Source organism: Pocillopora verrucosa, chromosome 12, assembly GCF_036669915.1.
Source record: "Pocillopora verrucosa isolate sample1 chromosome 12, ASM3666991v2, whole genome shotgun sequence".
NCBI classification, from domain to species: domain Eukaryota; kingdom Metazoa; phylum Cnidaria; class Anthozoa; order Scleractinia; family Pocilloporidae; genus Pocillopora; species Pocillopora verrucosa.
The window spans coordinates 14,230,353-14,248,143 of NC_089323.1; the positions used below are offsets into that span (position 1 = coordinate 14,230,353).

The 17,791-nt window shown below is 38.1% G+C and overlaps 1 protein-coding gene across 3 annotated transcripts in view; it reads right to left on the reverse strand.

Moving 5' to 3' along the window:
* LOC131783745 (phospholipid-transporting ATPase ABCA1) overlaps nucleotides 1-17,791 on the reverse strand; it is a 39,046-nt gene that overhangs the window by 19,237 nt on the left and 2,018 nt on the right. For all 3 annotated transcript variants that reach the window (XM_059100516.2, XM_059100515.2, XM_059100514.2), the window contains exons 3-21: nucleotides 16,423-16,522; nucleotides 15,794-15,929; nucleotides 13,836-14,002; nucleotides 13,080-13,201; nucleotides 12,204-12,365; nucleotides 11,445-11,543; nucleotides 10,716-10,820; nucleotides 10,187-10,255; nucleotides 8,771-9,191; nucleotides 7,567-7,701; nucleotides 6,972-7,147; nucleotides 6,406-6,531; nucleotides 5,128-5,401; nucleotides 4,490-4,601; nucleotides 3,484-3,660; nucleotides 2,934-3,057; nucleotides 2,214-2,534; nucleotides 1,679-1,883; nucleotides 457-611 (exon numbers count right to left, since the gene is read on the reverse strand). In XM_059100516.2, coding sequence (XP_058956499.2) covers nucleotides 457-611; nucleotides 1,679-1,883; nucleotides 2,214-2,534; nucleotides 2,934-3,057; nucleotides 3,484-3,660; nucleotides 4,490-4,601; nucleotides 5,128-5,401; nucleotides 6,406-6,531; nucleotides 6,972-7,147; nucleotides 7,567-7,701; nucleotides 8,771-9,191; nucleotides 10,187-10,255; nucleotides 10,716-10,820; nucleotides 11,445-11,543; nucleotides 12,204-12,365; nucleotides 13,080-13,201; nucleotides 13,836-14,002; nucleotides 15,794-15,929; nucleotides 16,423-16,522 — 3,186 coding nt within the window. The remainder of the gene's footprint in view (nucleotides 1-456; nucleotides 612-1,678; nucleotides 1,884-2,213; nucleotides 2,535-2,933; nucleotides 3,058-3,483; nucleotides 3,661-4,489; nucleotides 4,602-5,127; nucleotides 5,402-6,405; nucleotides 6,532-6,971; nucleotides 7,148-7,566; nucleotides 7,702-8,770; nucleotides 9,192-10,186; nucleotides 10,256-10,715; nucleotides 10,821-11,444; nucleotides 11,544-12,203; nucleotides 12,366-13,079; nucleotides 13,202-13,835; nucleotides 14,003-15,793; nucleotides 15,930-16,422; nucleotides 16,523-17,791) is intronic.

Consider the following 17,791-nt stretch of genomic DNA (forward strand, 5'->3'; position numbering starts at 1 on the left):
ACAACCAACCAATCAGAAAAGCGAACGACTGTGAAAATAAATCGTTCGTCCAATCAGAGACACGTAAGAAGTGCCAAAGTTTACTCTCCTTGAAGGAACAATACATGACTTCATAGATGAGCAAGAAAACAAAAATACCAGCGCAAAGACCGACAGAGACGTGAGCCTGCTAAAAACCCTTTCTTCAAAGGGAAGGTAGAGCTCAGGAAGGCTGAAGAAATACCTCCTGCTTAACTCCCTCCTTTCTTCCACCCTTGCCCCTTCCGGCCCTTCGTACCCTTCTCCCTCCCCTCATCCATCCCGTCGTCCTTTCTTCCAACCATGCAACCCTCTTACTCCCACACCCCTTACCTTCTTCCTCCCTATCTCCATCCCCTCCTCCCTCCATCCTTTCCCCCGCCCACCCTTGCAATTCCCCCTTCCCTGCCCCCTCCCTTCTCATCTTCCTCCACTTACATCACTTCTGTAGGACACCGCTCCTCTGCTTTCAGAACGACTGGCTACTCGCTGTGTACCTGATGCATCAACCTCCAAGACCTTTTTGTTGGCAACTTCAAACCAATAAGACTTCTGGAATGGGAAGTACCAGGGTCGTGGAATACCGTACTGACCTGTGGAAATCACACAGTGGAAAGATTACTTAAAACTTCAACGCTCCTGATTTGTTTAGTAATTATCTCTAGTAACTGCTGCACATCTCCTAACAGATGCGTTATTAGAATTTGGTGAGCCAAAGACCTCAGATTTGCATATCACACACACTGCCTAATATTGACGGGTAAAATCGTTTCAAACCGATCAGCCTAGTAAAGGTGAAAGGATAAGAAAAATGATCAAGTGTTAATTTAGTGGACGATGCGCGCCAGTGGTTGGTAGTAAGTAAGTGGCTTTACACTTCAGTGGGGGACAGTGGCGTTTTGTTCCTTTCAAACAAATTTTCAAAGATGGTATCTGCAATGCGGGTTAATCTCTTTATCGTCACATATTTATCGTTTCATTTTAGTCGACCTCTACCTCTTTGAAATTTGCTATACTAGCAAGATATTACTTTAAGATTTCCAATTCTCTAGGAGCGCTATTCGATTGAGTGTCGTACAGTAAAATCAAAGTCATCGCACAGACCAACCAGCAGAAAGCAAACTATCGTAAAGAGCCAATAAAAACTCAAAGTGAAAACAAACTTGCTGCTGAAAGCGCGGGAAAAAGAGGGTGACCGTGTCACGTGATTGGGGGTAGCTTTGCTTCTGATTGGTAGAAAGAGTGGCCTAAGTTTTCTTGACCAATCACTGAGCGAAGAAAAGAAAAAGTAATGCAATCCCTGATTACTTTCGACACTCAATTGAAACAATCGTCTGTGATCCCAAAAATGTAGTGAATTGGCCCCTAAATCCTTTAAAACCCAAGATCTGATTGTTGATTCTCCCTTCCAGCTGCTATACAATTTCTTGTGAACAAGCTATGAGAATTTGGTGTCAGATCAAGATGATAACTTCAACCTGATAAGTTTGAGCATTCTCATTAACTGTTTACAGAATATTGTAAGGATATTATAAGGAGAGGTTACATGTTAATCACTTCTGGGAGTTAAAGGGTTAACCAGTCAGGCTGTTCGGGTTGTGATGTCTTACTTAAAAGCGTTAAAATTAGTCAATACATATGATTAGAAAACACCACTCACCTGGCAAAACAGCTTCTATGTACCAAGTGAGGATGCCGTAAATGATAGCGTCAATCATCATCATACATATTGCATAACCTAGACTGAAACCATCACCTGAAACAGGACTGGAGAAGAAGTTTGACCACTGGGCACCAACCCCCTGCTCTTCATACCGCGCCAAGTAATTGCAGCAGACACCAAAGGATGTTGTGGATAGTAAACTCTGTGGGATATCGATAAATAACGTTATGGGTAAAGACGCTTTGCATTTGTCACGCGCGTGGGAGAATTCAAGGAAGTTATGCAAGACGCAGTCGAGGGTTTGCAAAAATTTTGACAATTCTCCCAACCTCACGAGTGTGGAAAAGAGGCTGCGTAAACACAGAAAAAGTCTTCTGTTGCTTTTAGAAAACATTTCTGAAATACAATTCGTCAAATGAAAGCGTCACGTCACAACCTTGTCTACAACCTCTTTTCTAAACACGATTATCGACCAATGAGAGCGCGCGTACTATCCCAAATATTCAATAAATTTATAATACATCAAACTCACCGCAATAGCTTTCTGTCCCGTAGTCATATACTGCTCGAACCACCGCACTACCACATAAGGCAAATAGGTCACAAAGAAGATGATTCCCCCACAAGCTGCGGCCAAGTTTGCTCGGGCGAAGAACACCGAAATCAAGAAACACATCATAATGGTGGCGATCATGAACACGAACAAGAACAAGAAGATAACCACAGGATTACTGTGCCATAAGATCTTGCCGCCTTTCAGGACAGCAACAAGTAAAGCTATTGTGATGACCATAAGAATTGAGCTGTTAATGAACCAAGCCACCCAGTGCACACCATTTCCAAGACCCATCACCTAAAAAACAGAAACGAGAATTGACTTCAATCGAAGTATAATGGTCGATTTATAAGGACGCGCAATTTTGAAAATAGGTATGCCCAGATTAGCAACGGGAGCTTATCCTGACTGTGATATAAGTAAATAAATGGGATAGTTTTATAAAGAAACAGTGTTGCTGCATCGGCGGAGGAGTGTAACAAGACAATTTGGTTTCATCAACTGAGTTGATAATGTAAATTGGCCACCCTTGAGAGTTTCAAAGCTGAAGAAACGAAAGTAGTGCCACTTCCCTCACGTGGTATGCTAATCCATGGATCGATTGCCGCCAAAGACGTAATTTTTTCAGTCGCCTGAGAATCCGCGTGAAATCACTAGGAATGTTATATGTAATCAATGATAGTTTGATGGTGTTACCTTCATGACTTCTTTAAGACGCCGTTCCTTCTCGTGAACAACACCTCTGATTATCATTGCCACACTGAATATCCAGGCCAGGGTCATGAACAACGGCATTGTGCCACCGATATAGAATACAAACCTGAAGATACAATAATTACAGTTACAAAGGCCACAAAAAGCATTGAACTAAATACCACGTCTCAGATTTACCAAGGCTTGATGACACCATCAAATGCGATAAATCGCTGAAAAGTGAGCCTCTTCCAGGCGTTCAGTTAGCAAAACGGAGCGCGATAATATACGGAGTGAAAAAACGAGGGAGGCTGGGGTTGAGTCGCGTTCTGATCAACACCAAACCTCCCTAGGCTTTTCACTCCTCCGCTACTATCGCGGTTAATTACCACGCTCCGTTTTACAAACTGAAAATAGCTACTAAACTGAGAGCAAGTGTTTTTTACTTAATTCCCTTTTTACCTCACTATGATACTTCCCTGTGGTTCTATGACTCTCGAACGAGAAACGCCTTCTACAATCTATTATAACCTGTAAGTTCCGATAAACTCACTTGTCCTTGACGTAGCATGGATAAGGAAACTCCTGCATGTATACCCCCGGTTCCTCAATGGTCTCGTTCAGCAATATGTTCATCAAAGCGCGATCAATCAAGTCTTGCAAGTACAAAAACCCAAAATTGAAGTATCTCTGCTTGAAGAAGCTATCTTGAGGGCCTGGGCGCCAATACCTGAGAACAGAAATTAAAGAATTTGCGTGAAGACGAGGCCCAAACCACTGAAACGCATTCCAGTTCCCATATTTTTCCCAAGTGACAGTCTCTCTGGGAGGTCGCTGATACCCATCTATAAACCGGGGGGGGGGGACGACCACGAAGGAAGCTACTTTACTAATTCCCATTGGTTGAGATGCATGATGATACATTACAACCCTTTCCTCCCAACCTCAACAATTTTTTAAGGTCTCCCGGGGAGTTTGCTGGTACCTATTTATACTCCTGAGTGGAGAGGGACACTTTGCTAATTCAAATTGGATTAAAAGCTTGTCCATCACAGAAACCCCCCGGCAATTTTTTCTTCAAGTCACCCACTCATTTAAGTAACGGGAATCAAGAAATGATCACCAATTTAAAAAGCTCTTGATTTTTAAACAAATTCTCCTCATCAGTGCCTCAGGAAATGTACGGAGAACAGTATGGAGAAAATGCATACTGATGTCAGGGTGTAATGGGTTAACAAGAACAAAATGCAAGGAGCCTTGGCCCGGGCGAAACCAAGACTTCCTAATCCGAAGTTCATCGCACTAGCCACAAGGTCTCCGTGTCTCCCACTTTGTGAAGAGGAAGGGCAGGTTCTACTTCCATCACATCAAGTACTTTGGGCTCAAAGGTCATATTTCCCATGTCAAAAAATGATTCATACTATGTAGACACCAGGCATCCAGTCGGTCCATAGGAAAAATATGTAAATTTGGCTTCATACGAAATGCCTTTGGGTTGCCACTCAAAGGGTAAGTAGCTCCCTCAAGAAGGTCAAAAATGAACAAATCGCTGGACTTACCAACGACGTATCCTGTTTGTAGCTGGAGTATAATCCACGTCCTGTCGTATCTTGTACTTGATAAACTTGGGAACATTATCGAGGTCGCCGACAGAATCTTCAAACACTAAACCTATAAAAAAAAAAAAAAAAAAAAAAAAAAGCAAACCATCTTCAGTAAACACACAACGGCTTCATGTTTAGTTCGGTTTGCTGACTGTGAGTCAATTTTTTAGTACTGACATTGTGTGGAATGAAGCACGATAGAAACTTAAGTATAAAAAAGTGATAGCATCTTTTTTTCGTAAGGTTTCCACTTTCCATTTTACCCTTTGCACCCCAACATCAATATCCATATTCTTCACACTGTTCTCTACATTTCCTCAGGCGCTGCCAAGGAGAATTTGTTTAACAATCAAGAGCTGCTTTAAGTGGTGATCATGTCCTTTATTCTCCTGACCTTAATGTTTGACTCAGGGGTGATACTGTAAGGAGAAATTGGATGCTGGTCATTCTCGGGGGGGGGGGGGGGGGGTCAAAGGGCTAAGCAAGGAGGGGGATAGCGTGATTTTTCATAGCTTTTGTCGTTACTTAACTAACGAGCAGAAATACTCAATCGTAACTTAAAAGAAAAACGGCAAAGAAAACCGCGAACTTACTTGCAATAGCTGGTACCTCCGACGTATTAATGGCGCGTTTAACCAAAGAATCTTCATCCTTATACCCTTCAAAGTACTCATGCGATGCGCATTTAAATACTCTGAGGATCGTTCCAAACAACTGATCCAAGCTATTCAGCACAGTGGTGACATTAAACGATTCTGGTATTATCGTAATGTTACGACGAGCAGAAGAATTTAACAAGTTCAAAGACACCTCAGACCAGTCTGGGTTTGCTCCAGTTCTCAGGACATTCGATAGTTCACAAATCCTCTAAAAAGGGAGGAAGATATACGATCGCATCATAAATATAATTTAAAACGAGCTTTCGAGATAGAAATATTTGTTAACAGCCACAACCGCTGGTCAAACGAGTATGCGTAAGACCTATTGCTCCAAGCAAAGAAACGATCCTTACAAGTGAGCCGAAATTGCAGAAAAGAAATTTGGAAAAATTCGTGCTTCGACGGGATTTGAACCGGTGCCTCAAAAACGGGGCGTTACTAACAACTGAGCTACGACGCTACATGTTAGAGGCAAACCAAATTTAGGTAGGTTCTTTGCTCTCGCAAAGGAATTTGATCACAATTAAATGAAATACATTGTTATTTCTCCCTTTGTATGGTGACGGACGGTTTCCGCTGCAGGTGTGTGTAATTACATGTAGTATACGTCAATCACACGCGCCGTTGATTCTCTCGTGAAAAAAGGGAATTGTTATACTTCTCTTCATAATTGCGTTTCACCTATGTATAGTTTGCCTTTAAATTTTGCTGATCTTTTTTAGTTGGTAAAAGGGCTTTAATTCCTCCAATCAGCTTTAAAATAATTTGGCTGATTAATTTGCCGTCATCTTTTTACTTTTTCCTCGTTATTAATATTGTTATTACCATTATTGTTTTTTTCCAATCACTCGTGTGATTACGGAGCACACTTCAATTGAGTATACGAAACCAATGGTAATCCCATCAGCCAATCAGTACAAAGAAAAATCTATCAGGAGCCAATCAGAGCCGCTCAAATCATAACCCAGTAAACAGCCTGAAACGCGGGAAATCGTGAGTGATCAGGCGGTGATTGGTTTTAGATTTGAATCTGATTGGTTAAGAGGATGGCATGACTTTTCTGGACCAATGAGAGAGCGAAATCATTTAAGAAAAAGCAAAGAAATCCCAGGTCACTTAACCCGGATCGCATACCAGAAGAAGGCTAAACCGTCAACCTGCTAGGGAAGAAATGCGTTTATAGCTAAAAAAAATTAAACAATTTTTCCATACCGAGTCCAGTGGTCTCTTGAGCAGGTTAGTGTAATTCAAAACACTCTTGTGGATATAGTCTGAATTATTCACCCACCAGGAGGCAAAGTCTCGTATCCGTGTAATATCAGACAGCTCATTCTTTATCTGTAAATTATAGCATGTAATATATTAGTCCGATTAAAACTTAAGTAATAATTCCCACAGTTATGTAGTGAATAGCCTACTGCACACGAAAAACCACCACGCGCAGTTCGCAAACACCTCCTACTATGGCTAAAGTGGAAAGCTTCTAACTGGTACCACTAATTTCCGAAAGAGCTGGTTGGTAAAAACCAGGTAGCTGAGCAAACTTCCAAATGGCGGCGTCCGAAGTCAGTTTAAGCGGATCAATGCTAGTACCTGAGCAACTGCCCACCTACCCCTACCCCTCCCCTAAACCAACATCAACCCTTGCTTGTTATCATTTGACTGCTGTTGGGTTAGGGGAGGAGTTGGTGTGCGGCTGCTCAGCTACTGACATTGATCCTTATTAGGATACATTAAGTAGCATACTTCTCTTTTATAAGACTACATTAAAATCTCACCTGTTGAATGATATAACGGGTCACATTGTTATCAGGAGTGTACAGGATCTTTCCCTTTAAGAACAATGAGCTGAATTGAACAAATCCCGTGTCTCTATCCCCTTGACCTGCGTTTCCGGTTACGCCGCCCACACTGCGTACGAACTGGTTCAAATAGCAGTTACATCCCGCGTCCTCTGTGAACGAGACATTAAAGGGGATTAGCTTCGAGTGAAACACTATATTAACATTTAGGAACTTTACAGTTTACAGCGTCTTGGACGATTCACCAAAAGGAAATAGATATATAGAGCAATTACGTTGGTTTTATTTGAAACACTATATTAACATTTAGGAACTTTACAGTTTACAGCGTCTTGGACGATTCACCAAAAGAAAATAGATATACAGAGCAATTACGTTGGTTTTATTTTCGCTCTGTAATTGGTTCAGAGAATCGTGTTACCCTCTTGACAAATCAGATTCAAAACAAAAAACCAATCACGACTTGGTCGCCCGCGCTTTCCCGCCCTTAAGGCTGTATGGTTGTTTTCACCCAGAGTTCTCATTGGCCGTTGTGGTTTCTTTAATTAAGTTCTAGATTTGTAAAACATACCAGCTTTGTAGAAACAGAAGCGAGTTCCAGGTTTCGAGGAATCAAAACAGCAACCCCTTCGTTTGCATTGTTCCTCTGAGATGCCTGGCCAACCACAGTCAACTCGCCACTTTGGATCAATGACTGTACAAGAGTCTGGAAAGAAAGTATCATAAAAACCGAGAAAATCGTCATGTAATCAATAGAATAAAAGGGGTGAGTTTCTGACGAAACGGTGGTGCTGCGTCGGTGGGAGAGTATAACAGTCCAATTAAATATAATCAACTAAGTTGATAACTTAAATTGGTCACCGTAAAGAATTTTTTCAAGCTGAAGTTTCGAGCGTTAGCCTATCGTCAGGGCGAATTACGTGGGGCTTGCGCTCGAAACGTCAGCTTTGAAACTCTTCACGGTGGCCAATTCACGTTACCAACTCGGTTGATACTACTAAATTAATTATAATGCTTTAACTATCAAAGATCGAGGATTGACACGATCAAAGAACTTTTTGAGGATCTTCATTCGTAGTTTCGAGGAAACGATACTCGTCTGCAAAGCAATATCGATGGACAAAGCGCTTGCATGTCACTTCTCTTTTAATACACGGGCCGCTCGCACATCGGAATATGTTTTCATATCACACGAGACTCAAGTTCTAGTAAAGTAAGTAACTATTTCAACTCGGGTTGATGAGGCTGATGAAGCCCCTAGCAGTACACGCTAATAAGAAAATAACGAAAAAGGAAAAGTTTAGGATATCAAAAATGATCAGTTAATCACTAACTTTCTTACTACTTTTATTAAGTAAACAATCCTAACTCTTAAAATCATAACAGTGGGGAAATCTTAGAAGATTGTACAAGACAGATGTAACTCTTTTACGGCATTCTTAAATTCCTTAAGAATTGCCGTTAAGCGTAATTCATCCGGAAAGGAATTCCACACATTGGCACCAATAAAAGATGTAAATTTTAAACCAAAGTTTGCAGTTTTCTTACGCAGGACGACGAGCTTGTTAGTGTACCCCCTAAAATTTGTCACATTATTACGTACGACAAACAAGTCGCTTAAATATTCCGGTAAAATGCCGTTTACAGCTTTAAAAATTAATACGGCAACGTCCTGTAGTCGACGATTGGACAAAGTTAAACCGTCAAGCCCTGTTTGAGAGTTAACTTCAACAAATTATCTAGAAAATAAGCAAAGAAAAAGCAGTAACACTCACCCTTATCCCCAGTGACATTATACTTGTCGTAAACAGATGTAAGATTTGAGCAAGACTTTTCATCAGCTTTCCTTTTTGCATTTTCTTCTTCATCATCATCATATCGGGCCAAATTCATATTCTGCGTCATATTCAAATAATAGTCTATGGGATTGACGCCAGGTGGAACATCATCAAAAGTACCATTCGGCAAATCTTGGCCACACGCGGCTGCCAACAATCCAAGAGGGGCTTGTTGCCAGCCCTGGCCCTGGCTTCCATTCGATCCACCGCCACTTCCAGTACCATCGTCCTCAGGCAGACTGCGACCATTACCACAAAGTGTTTCTCGGAAACCTCCACCATTATCTCTGTCATTAAATTCTTGCATAAGATAAAAATAGTCCCTTGAGACTTGAGATAAGGATTCTAAGGCTTGAACCTGGAAACAAATTTTAAAAAAGATTGCAGATTTTAATCAAATGTAACTTTTTTTACTGTATTTATGATATTTTTAAATTTTTGGAATTACCCACTTAAATTTGATTCTTAAACCTATATATAAATGATTTAATTTTTGTATAGATATATACGTATTTTTTTTGAGGGCCACTGGCTTATATGTTTTTAACAATCGTGTGTCACCCTCATTAAATGAAGACATTACTTACTTACTTACTTACAAATTAAATAACCACTTTCTGCTAGTGAATTCAAGTACAATTAACCCTTTAAACCCTTAGGGTGACTAGCATCTAATTTCTCCTTACAATATCCCTCCTAAAATCACACATTAAGGTCATGAGAATAAAGGAAATGGTCACCAGGGAAGGAACCTTATGATTGGAAAACAAATTCTCCTTGTCAACACCTTAGGAAATGTATCAAGAAAAGTGTGGAGAATATGCAAACTGATGTTAGGGTGTAAAGGGTTAACTGGGTAAATAAGTGGTAAAAGTGTTGAAAGAGATTAGGATGACAGCAGTGTTTATTTCAAGTGTTTTAAGAATGATGGTCATTTTGTACTCAGATGTCAAGTAAGGAATGATGCTCAACAGTTGCCATGCAAGTGGAAGATAGATTCAGTTCAAGTATTTGGACATTAGGTTATTGAAAATCCTCACAGTCACCCTTGAAACAACAGAATAACAGCAGATCACTTCGGAAGCTCAACTGGAGCCTTGATCCTGAAGGTTTTTAAGAATCAAGAATTAAGAAACAAGGTTCTTATTTTGAGGGGCTGTCAACTTACTTTTGAGCAGTACTGTATGGAATGGATTGGAATCACGAATACATATGGAATTACTCAGAGTATTGTGGTGTTATCAATACCATAATATCAATACAACCAGGTCACTGAGCAAGAATGTCTGAAACTAATTTATACAATTATTATTAAGAAGACCATTAATCAAATATAGGTCAATATATACTTACATCTTCAGCAATATTCCGATAATCATTTGTTAAGGAGTTCAGCACATCTGTCAAATTTCCTCGGTAACTCTAATAAAATAAACAAAAACACAAATTCAAATTAAATAACATCAAATAGGATTTAATAATTTAACTCCCAATACCTGACTGTTAATTCTCCCCTCTAAATCAAGAAAACAACTTCTACCTGACGAGTTTGATTATTTTCATTACCTGTTTGCTGGATAGTGTATGAATATTATAGCAAGAAGCTACATGTTATTATCACTTCTGAAAGTAAAAAGTCTAAAGAAAGTCTCAGGGAAACTACAACCGATCATAAATTTTATTTGGTATAGAGTCACCATCTTATGGCTTCAAAAAGTACAGTCCCATTTTGCTAATCTTTCAATTGCATCCTCATCTTTAATTGCCAGCAACTTTTCCCTGAGCATCTTTTACATGTAGATTCTACCTTGTGTACTATTGAAATTAATAATCTAGCACAGACAGTAACATTTGTCAAGAGGAATGTTTTGAGTTGCAATACCTGAAGGTCAGTGACATTTGGCACTTTGATCTGAGTTTGTAATTCACTTCCAAGTTCACCAAGAACAGTGTTATTCAGTTTGCACAAAGCCATCTTCACCTCAGTCTGCAATGTTCAAAACAAAAATAAAAAATAATTAAATTATATGATAAGCTGAATTGTACACGCTTTTTGATTGGTTCTTGCACATGATCTATTGGAGGATAGAAGCATGGATTTCATATAAAACAAAAAATATTCCATGTTGTCATGGGTCTGTACAGTAATGGATCACAGAGTATGTCAAAAATGTATTAAGAACATCACTGACACACAGGGCTGTGTCTCGTGGGCCAATTTTTGTTCTTACATCAACTGATCACTGAACAGATGCAGAGCAACATTGACTCAATTAACCCTTTACCTCCCAGATCAAATTTGTAATTCTCCTTTCTGTCAATCATACAATTCTCATAATGTTAGTTCAGAGAATTTAGTATTGGATCAACTAATTATCCCCAAACTGATATTTTTCTTTATTCTCAGCACTTATCTGGTTGATATTGTCTTGATATTGTAAAGAGAAATTCTGTCTTAGTCACCCAAGGGAGTTAAAGGGTTTATTAAATGCTGCAATCAATCCTTTTATAGAAGTAAGTTAGTAAAATAATACTAAAAAAAAAAATTACCCATCTATCAGCTTTGTGCAATTTACAACTAACAGCAGGTAGTTGCTTAAAATCAACCTACCACATTTCCAGGGCCACTGAGAATTTCTCCAAGATTAACTGGAGATTGAGCATCACAGATGACCTGCCTCACAAGACTTCCACTGACTCTTCCTTCAGACTGCAAAATTACAACATGAAAATTTGAAGCTAAATCACTACTATTAGGTACCAAGCAGATTTTTAGAATGTAGCAGAAATTTTCCAGGTCCAAGTTGTTCAAAGGGCAGATAATGCTATCCAACAGAGAAATCGCTATCCAAGGGTAAAGTGTTTACAAACAATTCTGTGATAACCTCCACAAAGTGATTTATCCAGTGGATAGCACAATCTGCCATTTGTTATAGGAAATTTAGAAGCAGGAACAATTCAAAACTGTTTAGAGTAATGCAAGAATATTCTTTTTGTATGACTATGAATATATAGAAAAGTTTCCTGGAACACCAAAATTTAACCAGGCACCTTTGCAAAGTTGCTGGAGAATTCTCAAAACTCAAACTCCAGATGAACAATTCTATCTTCACCACTAACTTTTCCTTTTAAAAATTGAAATTTAACACTTAATGTAACTAATAAATCATTCAATTTTAATTAAGAACAATAATTAATCTGACGAATGTAAGATGTCTGGTGTGAGCTTGGTACAATTACAAAAAATCTGAGTACCTATTGAGGAGATAAGTAAAAAAATTAAAAAAAAAAAACAACAACAACAACAAGAAACCTTCCACCAAACAAAATAAACTATCTAAACCTAAAAATCAACTTTTTCTTTCCATACCCTAAGTCTATTTTCAATTCTCCATAAAAGCAGAGCCCAAAGTAAGTTCCTTTGTTGGCTTTCGCCAGATGACAGGAATGGAAAGTAGCTGAGTGGATTTTGAGGTGGCCATGATAATGAGTCTGGTGTTGACATCATATATGGCTGAGCAAATTCTGCAATCTGAAAAAGACAAAAAAGAAGGCCCTCTAACACAGCATTCTCAGTATCAACCCTGTACACTCCCAAGATCTCATTAGTAATTCTCATTACTGTTTGCCATACCATTCTTACCATGTAAGTTTGGATAATTTGGTATTGGATCAACTTATAAGTATTCCATTATTGAAATATTTCCTCACTACTTCTCTACTTGATATCGTATTGATATAATGACGAGAAATTCTGTCTTGGTCACTCATGAGAATTTCCAGGGTTAAGCCCTTATTGAAGAATTGTCAAGGAGAGGGGCTTTATTACTAATTATCTGTAGTTAGGTGTCAAGTGAGGGATGATGCTTAACAGTTTCCATGCAAGTGTAAGAACAGGTCAGTTGAATTATTTGGACATTAGGTTGTTGTAAATCCTCACAATCACCCCTGAAACAACAGATTACTTTGGAAGCTCAACTGGAGCCTCATGGATTTTTCAACCTTGATAGATTTTTCAAACCCTGGCCATATGTTTCAATCCTGAAACATGTAGCCAAGGTTTAAAACAGTAAGGTCAAACCCACAGGCTTACAAGGAAAGAGGAGACTTTAATCATGGAGTTAATCAATCAGTGTGCTCAAAAAAGTGCTATTCACTGATGTGGTATATACCAATGACTCAAAACTAAAATGTGCTGCATTCCAAAGTTTGACACAGCTTCCAACAACAGCATACATGTGCTTACCCTTTGCACATTCACTGTGCTACTTAAGAGCTCTGATATCACTCTTGGGCTGAGATTAGTTTTGTTGTAAAGAAATTCCTGAAATTCAGCAGGATCCTTCAGTAACTGGTCAAGTGGGACAGCTATATATATAAAAAAAAATGATTAAAAAAACCACACCAGGTCCAACATGATGCAACTCCTCTAACTGCAATCTAATGTACAGAAAATTCCAGAGGATGGGATGTCCAACATTAGCTTCACTACCTTGTGACTAAGAGTCATTGTCAGTTGCTTTCAGTTATTACCTTTTCAGTTCACTACATGTAAAAATACTGTAATTCCAAATTAAAGTTATTGTTAGTAATAGTTATTAACAATTTTAATTGAAAAAAAAGGAAACACTGTTATCATCTGTAACATTTGCAATGTTTTCCTTTTTAGGCAATATCAGTAACATTTATATCTTGCAGTTATTAAACCTCTTGTAACTACTGCCTAAAACTGTTAGAAATTCTTGAAAATACAACAGGTAAAAGGATTGCTTTACCAGTTTGAAAATTTCATTTACCCATGATAAGGGAGAACAATGATTTGTCCAAATAAATAATCATGTCTACACAAAGGTTGATGTAAAAAGACTCAGAGCATATCAAGTAAATTTTCTTAAACAAGACCTTGTTTATGACAAAGGATGCTCTATTGCAGGAAATTTTATCCAACATCAGATTAATCTTTTAAGACAGTATGCTCTCGTTGCTGAAGAATTTTCAATACCTGATAGATTATATCCACGCCACTGTAGTTGCCTAGATCTCACTAAGTCAGACCAAGCTTGATAATCCCTCTCAAAATTTGAGCGATCTGAATTAATTCTAAGAATTCTTTCTCTAATTGTGCTGTTTGCCATAAGAGGAAGGGCATCCTCAATCAATCTACCCAAACTGTGAATGAAAAGAAACTCAGTGTCAAGTTAATTTGGTAAAAAGCTTGTTTAACAGTTGTCTACATGTACAGTACCGCTCGAAGATAAGCGAACCACCTAACACGTTGTCAACGCGTGGGCTCGAAGAAGTCAACGCGTTAGTGCTCTTTCGCTAACGCGTTAGCTAACGCGTTGATCATCGACCCGTATCGCCTTTGTTATTCACTTTGCCACCTCCAACCTTCTTTCTTTTGTATCCATTGTTGACCAACTCAAAGGACGGCCTCCATCCGCAACTTTAGCGACAAGCGCTGCGCAGCAATGTTTGACAAATTTCGAGAAATGCGGCACATAAACAGACGATGAATCGATCAGAATGAAACTGTATACAACTATTTTTGAAGTTGATTGCCAAAGTACCGACAAGTGCCGGGATGTTTAACGAATTTCGAGACAAGCGGCGACACGTAAACACAAGTAATAATTCATGGGATGCGAGTATTTCAAGGTTGTTCGCTGATTTACCTGGCTAGAATTTCATCGCTAGCGACAGCTGTCGATATGTTTGTCAAATTGAAAAGTCATGCGGCACATAAACACAGGATCAATCAAAAAGGATAAATTTGGATCCGAGAATTCAAAGTTGTTCGCAAACTTAATACGGCTAGAATTTCATTTATTTGGTAGCACAAGCGCCGCGACTTGTGATGAATTTCGAGACATGTGGCACGTAAACATAAAATCGATTGACCAAAAAAAAAAAAAAAAAAAAAAAAAAAAAGTTTGGGATACAGGTGAATGAGAATTTCAAAAGTATTCACAAATTACAGGTTGTAAAATGAAATCGCTTGACTCTTAGTTCGGTTTTTTTTTTTTTTTTTTTTTTTTTTTATCAGGAACAGATCTTTGGATAACGCTTGTTATCAGGAATACACAGACGCTGTGGAGATGCTAAGGCGAATGTGACAAAAAAGTCGGCTTTGTTTGGGCCTCTTGTTATGCAAAATGGTTTTAAAGTGTGATCTACTAATGAGCTTCACTAAACGCGTTTGTGTTTGCGTGGACACGCAAACGCTAACGCGTTAAGTTCAAAACGCCAACGCGTTGGCTCTGCGTGGGGAACACGTTGAGTGGTTCGCTTATCTTCGAGCAGTACTGTAGTCTGGATGTTTTAAAATATATGTAAGTTTAAAATTTATGTATGGGTATAGTTGTTTCTCAGATCATAACTCAAGTGATAAATACACATTACTGTGTAGATTGCTTTCATATTCACATCTTAATCCGCAATTCAAATATACGACTTTCATATATTCATAATCGTTTATTCACCACTTCACCAGTTTACTTGGAACCAACATAATGACCAGCTCCCAGTTGGCTTGTTGGCTCAGTTGGTAGAGTGCTGCATCAGTATCACAGAGGTCATGAGTTCCCATAAACTTACTTTCACTACTGCTCAAGTAGTGTTCATTACTGCGAAGATGGCTTTCATATTCACAAAATCTGAACAATGTCAGCATCTGAGCTACTACACACTTACCCCTTCCCCTTACCCAACAACTGTCATACCACTCTGATAAAACTAAGTAACAGCTACCAAAAAATTCCAGCCAGCTATCATCTCTTTCCAAGCAAGCAAATTTTGCCAGCAAATTTTTTTCTTACTGAGTAATCCTGCACCAAAATCCAACCACCTAGCACTTGTCTTTCAGACAGCCAACTTGCCGAGAGTGGGCGCTTGGCAACAACCCTGTAAGACTTGTCTTTCTCTTAGTAGTTCTAGACCGAAATAATTATGCCTGCCTACCTTGAACTTCTCAGATTTGGCAATCCATTCAGCAGCTCATCAGGATCATTTGTTTGTGTGTTTTTAAAGTCACACAAAAATGACCTTGCAAATGGGAAAAAACCAGCTGATGGAAGGGCACGTGGTCTGTAAATACCTATTAATTGAACAAGGACAAACAAAAAACATTCAAAGTTGACAAAACAGAGTAAATAAAAATGTTTTATAAGAATAAGTCTCTAGTAATAAAAACTGTGGCGCTGTTTCAGTGGGGGGTGTAACAAGCTATTGTGGTTTTATCAACTGAGTTGATATATTTAAATTGGCCACTATAAATAGTTTCTAAAGCTGAGTGATATTTCAGGTGTTTGGCATTGAACAAGGACCAATTTATGGTATCAGCTCAGTTCAATTTTTTTTTTTTTTTACCAGTTTGACTACTTTTTCTTTGTCCCACACTCGTGACAAGACAAAAAACATCTTTCTTAATTACTTCTACTATTGTCTGATGACATTATCAAACTCTAAAAAAAATTATCCAAGTTTCAATTGAAAATATTTCAACCATGAATCACAACTTGCAGAATGTCACTGTCTGGTAAAGTGAAATAATTATTTAAAGGTCAGAGTAAAAAATATTTTATACTTACTATTAGGCATATTTGTAGCACCATAATTTTTACGATTACGTATTGCAACCAGAATTATAAAGAGCACTAGTGGCCAAACAATTTCCACCAAATTTCTCAGCTGAAATCAGTAAACAGTGGAACAGTTAATTAATACTTGCAACTTAACTCTTAATTTCCATAATATATAATACATTCATCAAAACAAGAGAAGTATTATCTATGGGTGGTGATCATTATGCGTGACAAACAATAACTAAATGTCAATTAAGTTTTAACTAGCACATTATATACGTAGTTCTATCATTTGCTTAATCACATCTTTATAAAACCTCAAATTAAAAAACAAGGGTCCTTTAGTGTACTCACTTCAACATTTAAATCAGTGTTTTTTTCTGCGTACTGCTTTTAACATAATTTCAGTTCCATTGAGTGATCTACAAATTATTTGTTGAATAATGTATATAAGGTAAAATAAAAGGTAATTGTCACCATTGTAATGAATGAAAAAAAAACCTTATTGTTAAAAGCATTCTGGTAAATGTGTGTCTTTGATATAGTCAACTAAGTTTATCCTGGATAACTTGGACTTAAACCACAAAAAACTTAATGCTTCACAAGGTGACAGAAAACCAGTCAACCTAATCACCTAAAGAAGATTATAAACATGCAGCTGCCTTGTTATGGATCTACACTAAAATAGACTACTTTATCAATCAGAGACAAAACTTATTCCTAGGATTAAAGTAAACACAGTTATTAATCAGGCATTTCAGAGAAATACTGTTGATAATGTACAGTTTATGGCCAAAAGGCACACTGACAGAGGACATAATTGTGAAATATTAGCTGGCATACAAGTACATTGTACAAGTGTGTCTTTCTTATGAATATCAGCCGAAGGCAACAGTACTAGGTTGATCTTCAATGCAGGGGTTTAAATCAGTCAAAGCACAAGTTAGGGCCACTTTTATCTAGAATAATTATGGATAGATTCCTTTAGTTTTTGTAAACAAAAAGTTGGTCTGATGGCAATGATTCATATTAGACAATTAGTTAAAACTAAAATTTAACCCAAGGAGTCCTTAAAATGAAAGTAACATTCCAAAACAGTGAAGGTATGTATTGAAAACTTTGTAAATATATTATAGACTAAACCTTAAGAACACTGTATAAGTACAAACTGTACGTGTACACATCATGGTCCAATCTTTTCCTCAGCTAATAATTCAAACCTTCATATTTTTCATTTGCTACTGCATCAGATATCTATCTATCTATCTATCTAAATATATATATATATACACATAAGTTAAAGAGTTAAAGAGGATGCATCAATTCTCTGTGACTCTGAGTTTTGCGCTTAAGCGAAGTTCCTAAGTTCTGTCTG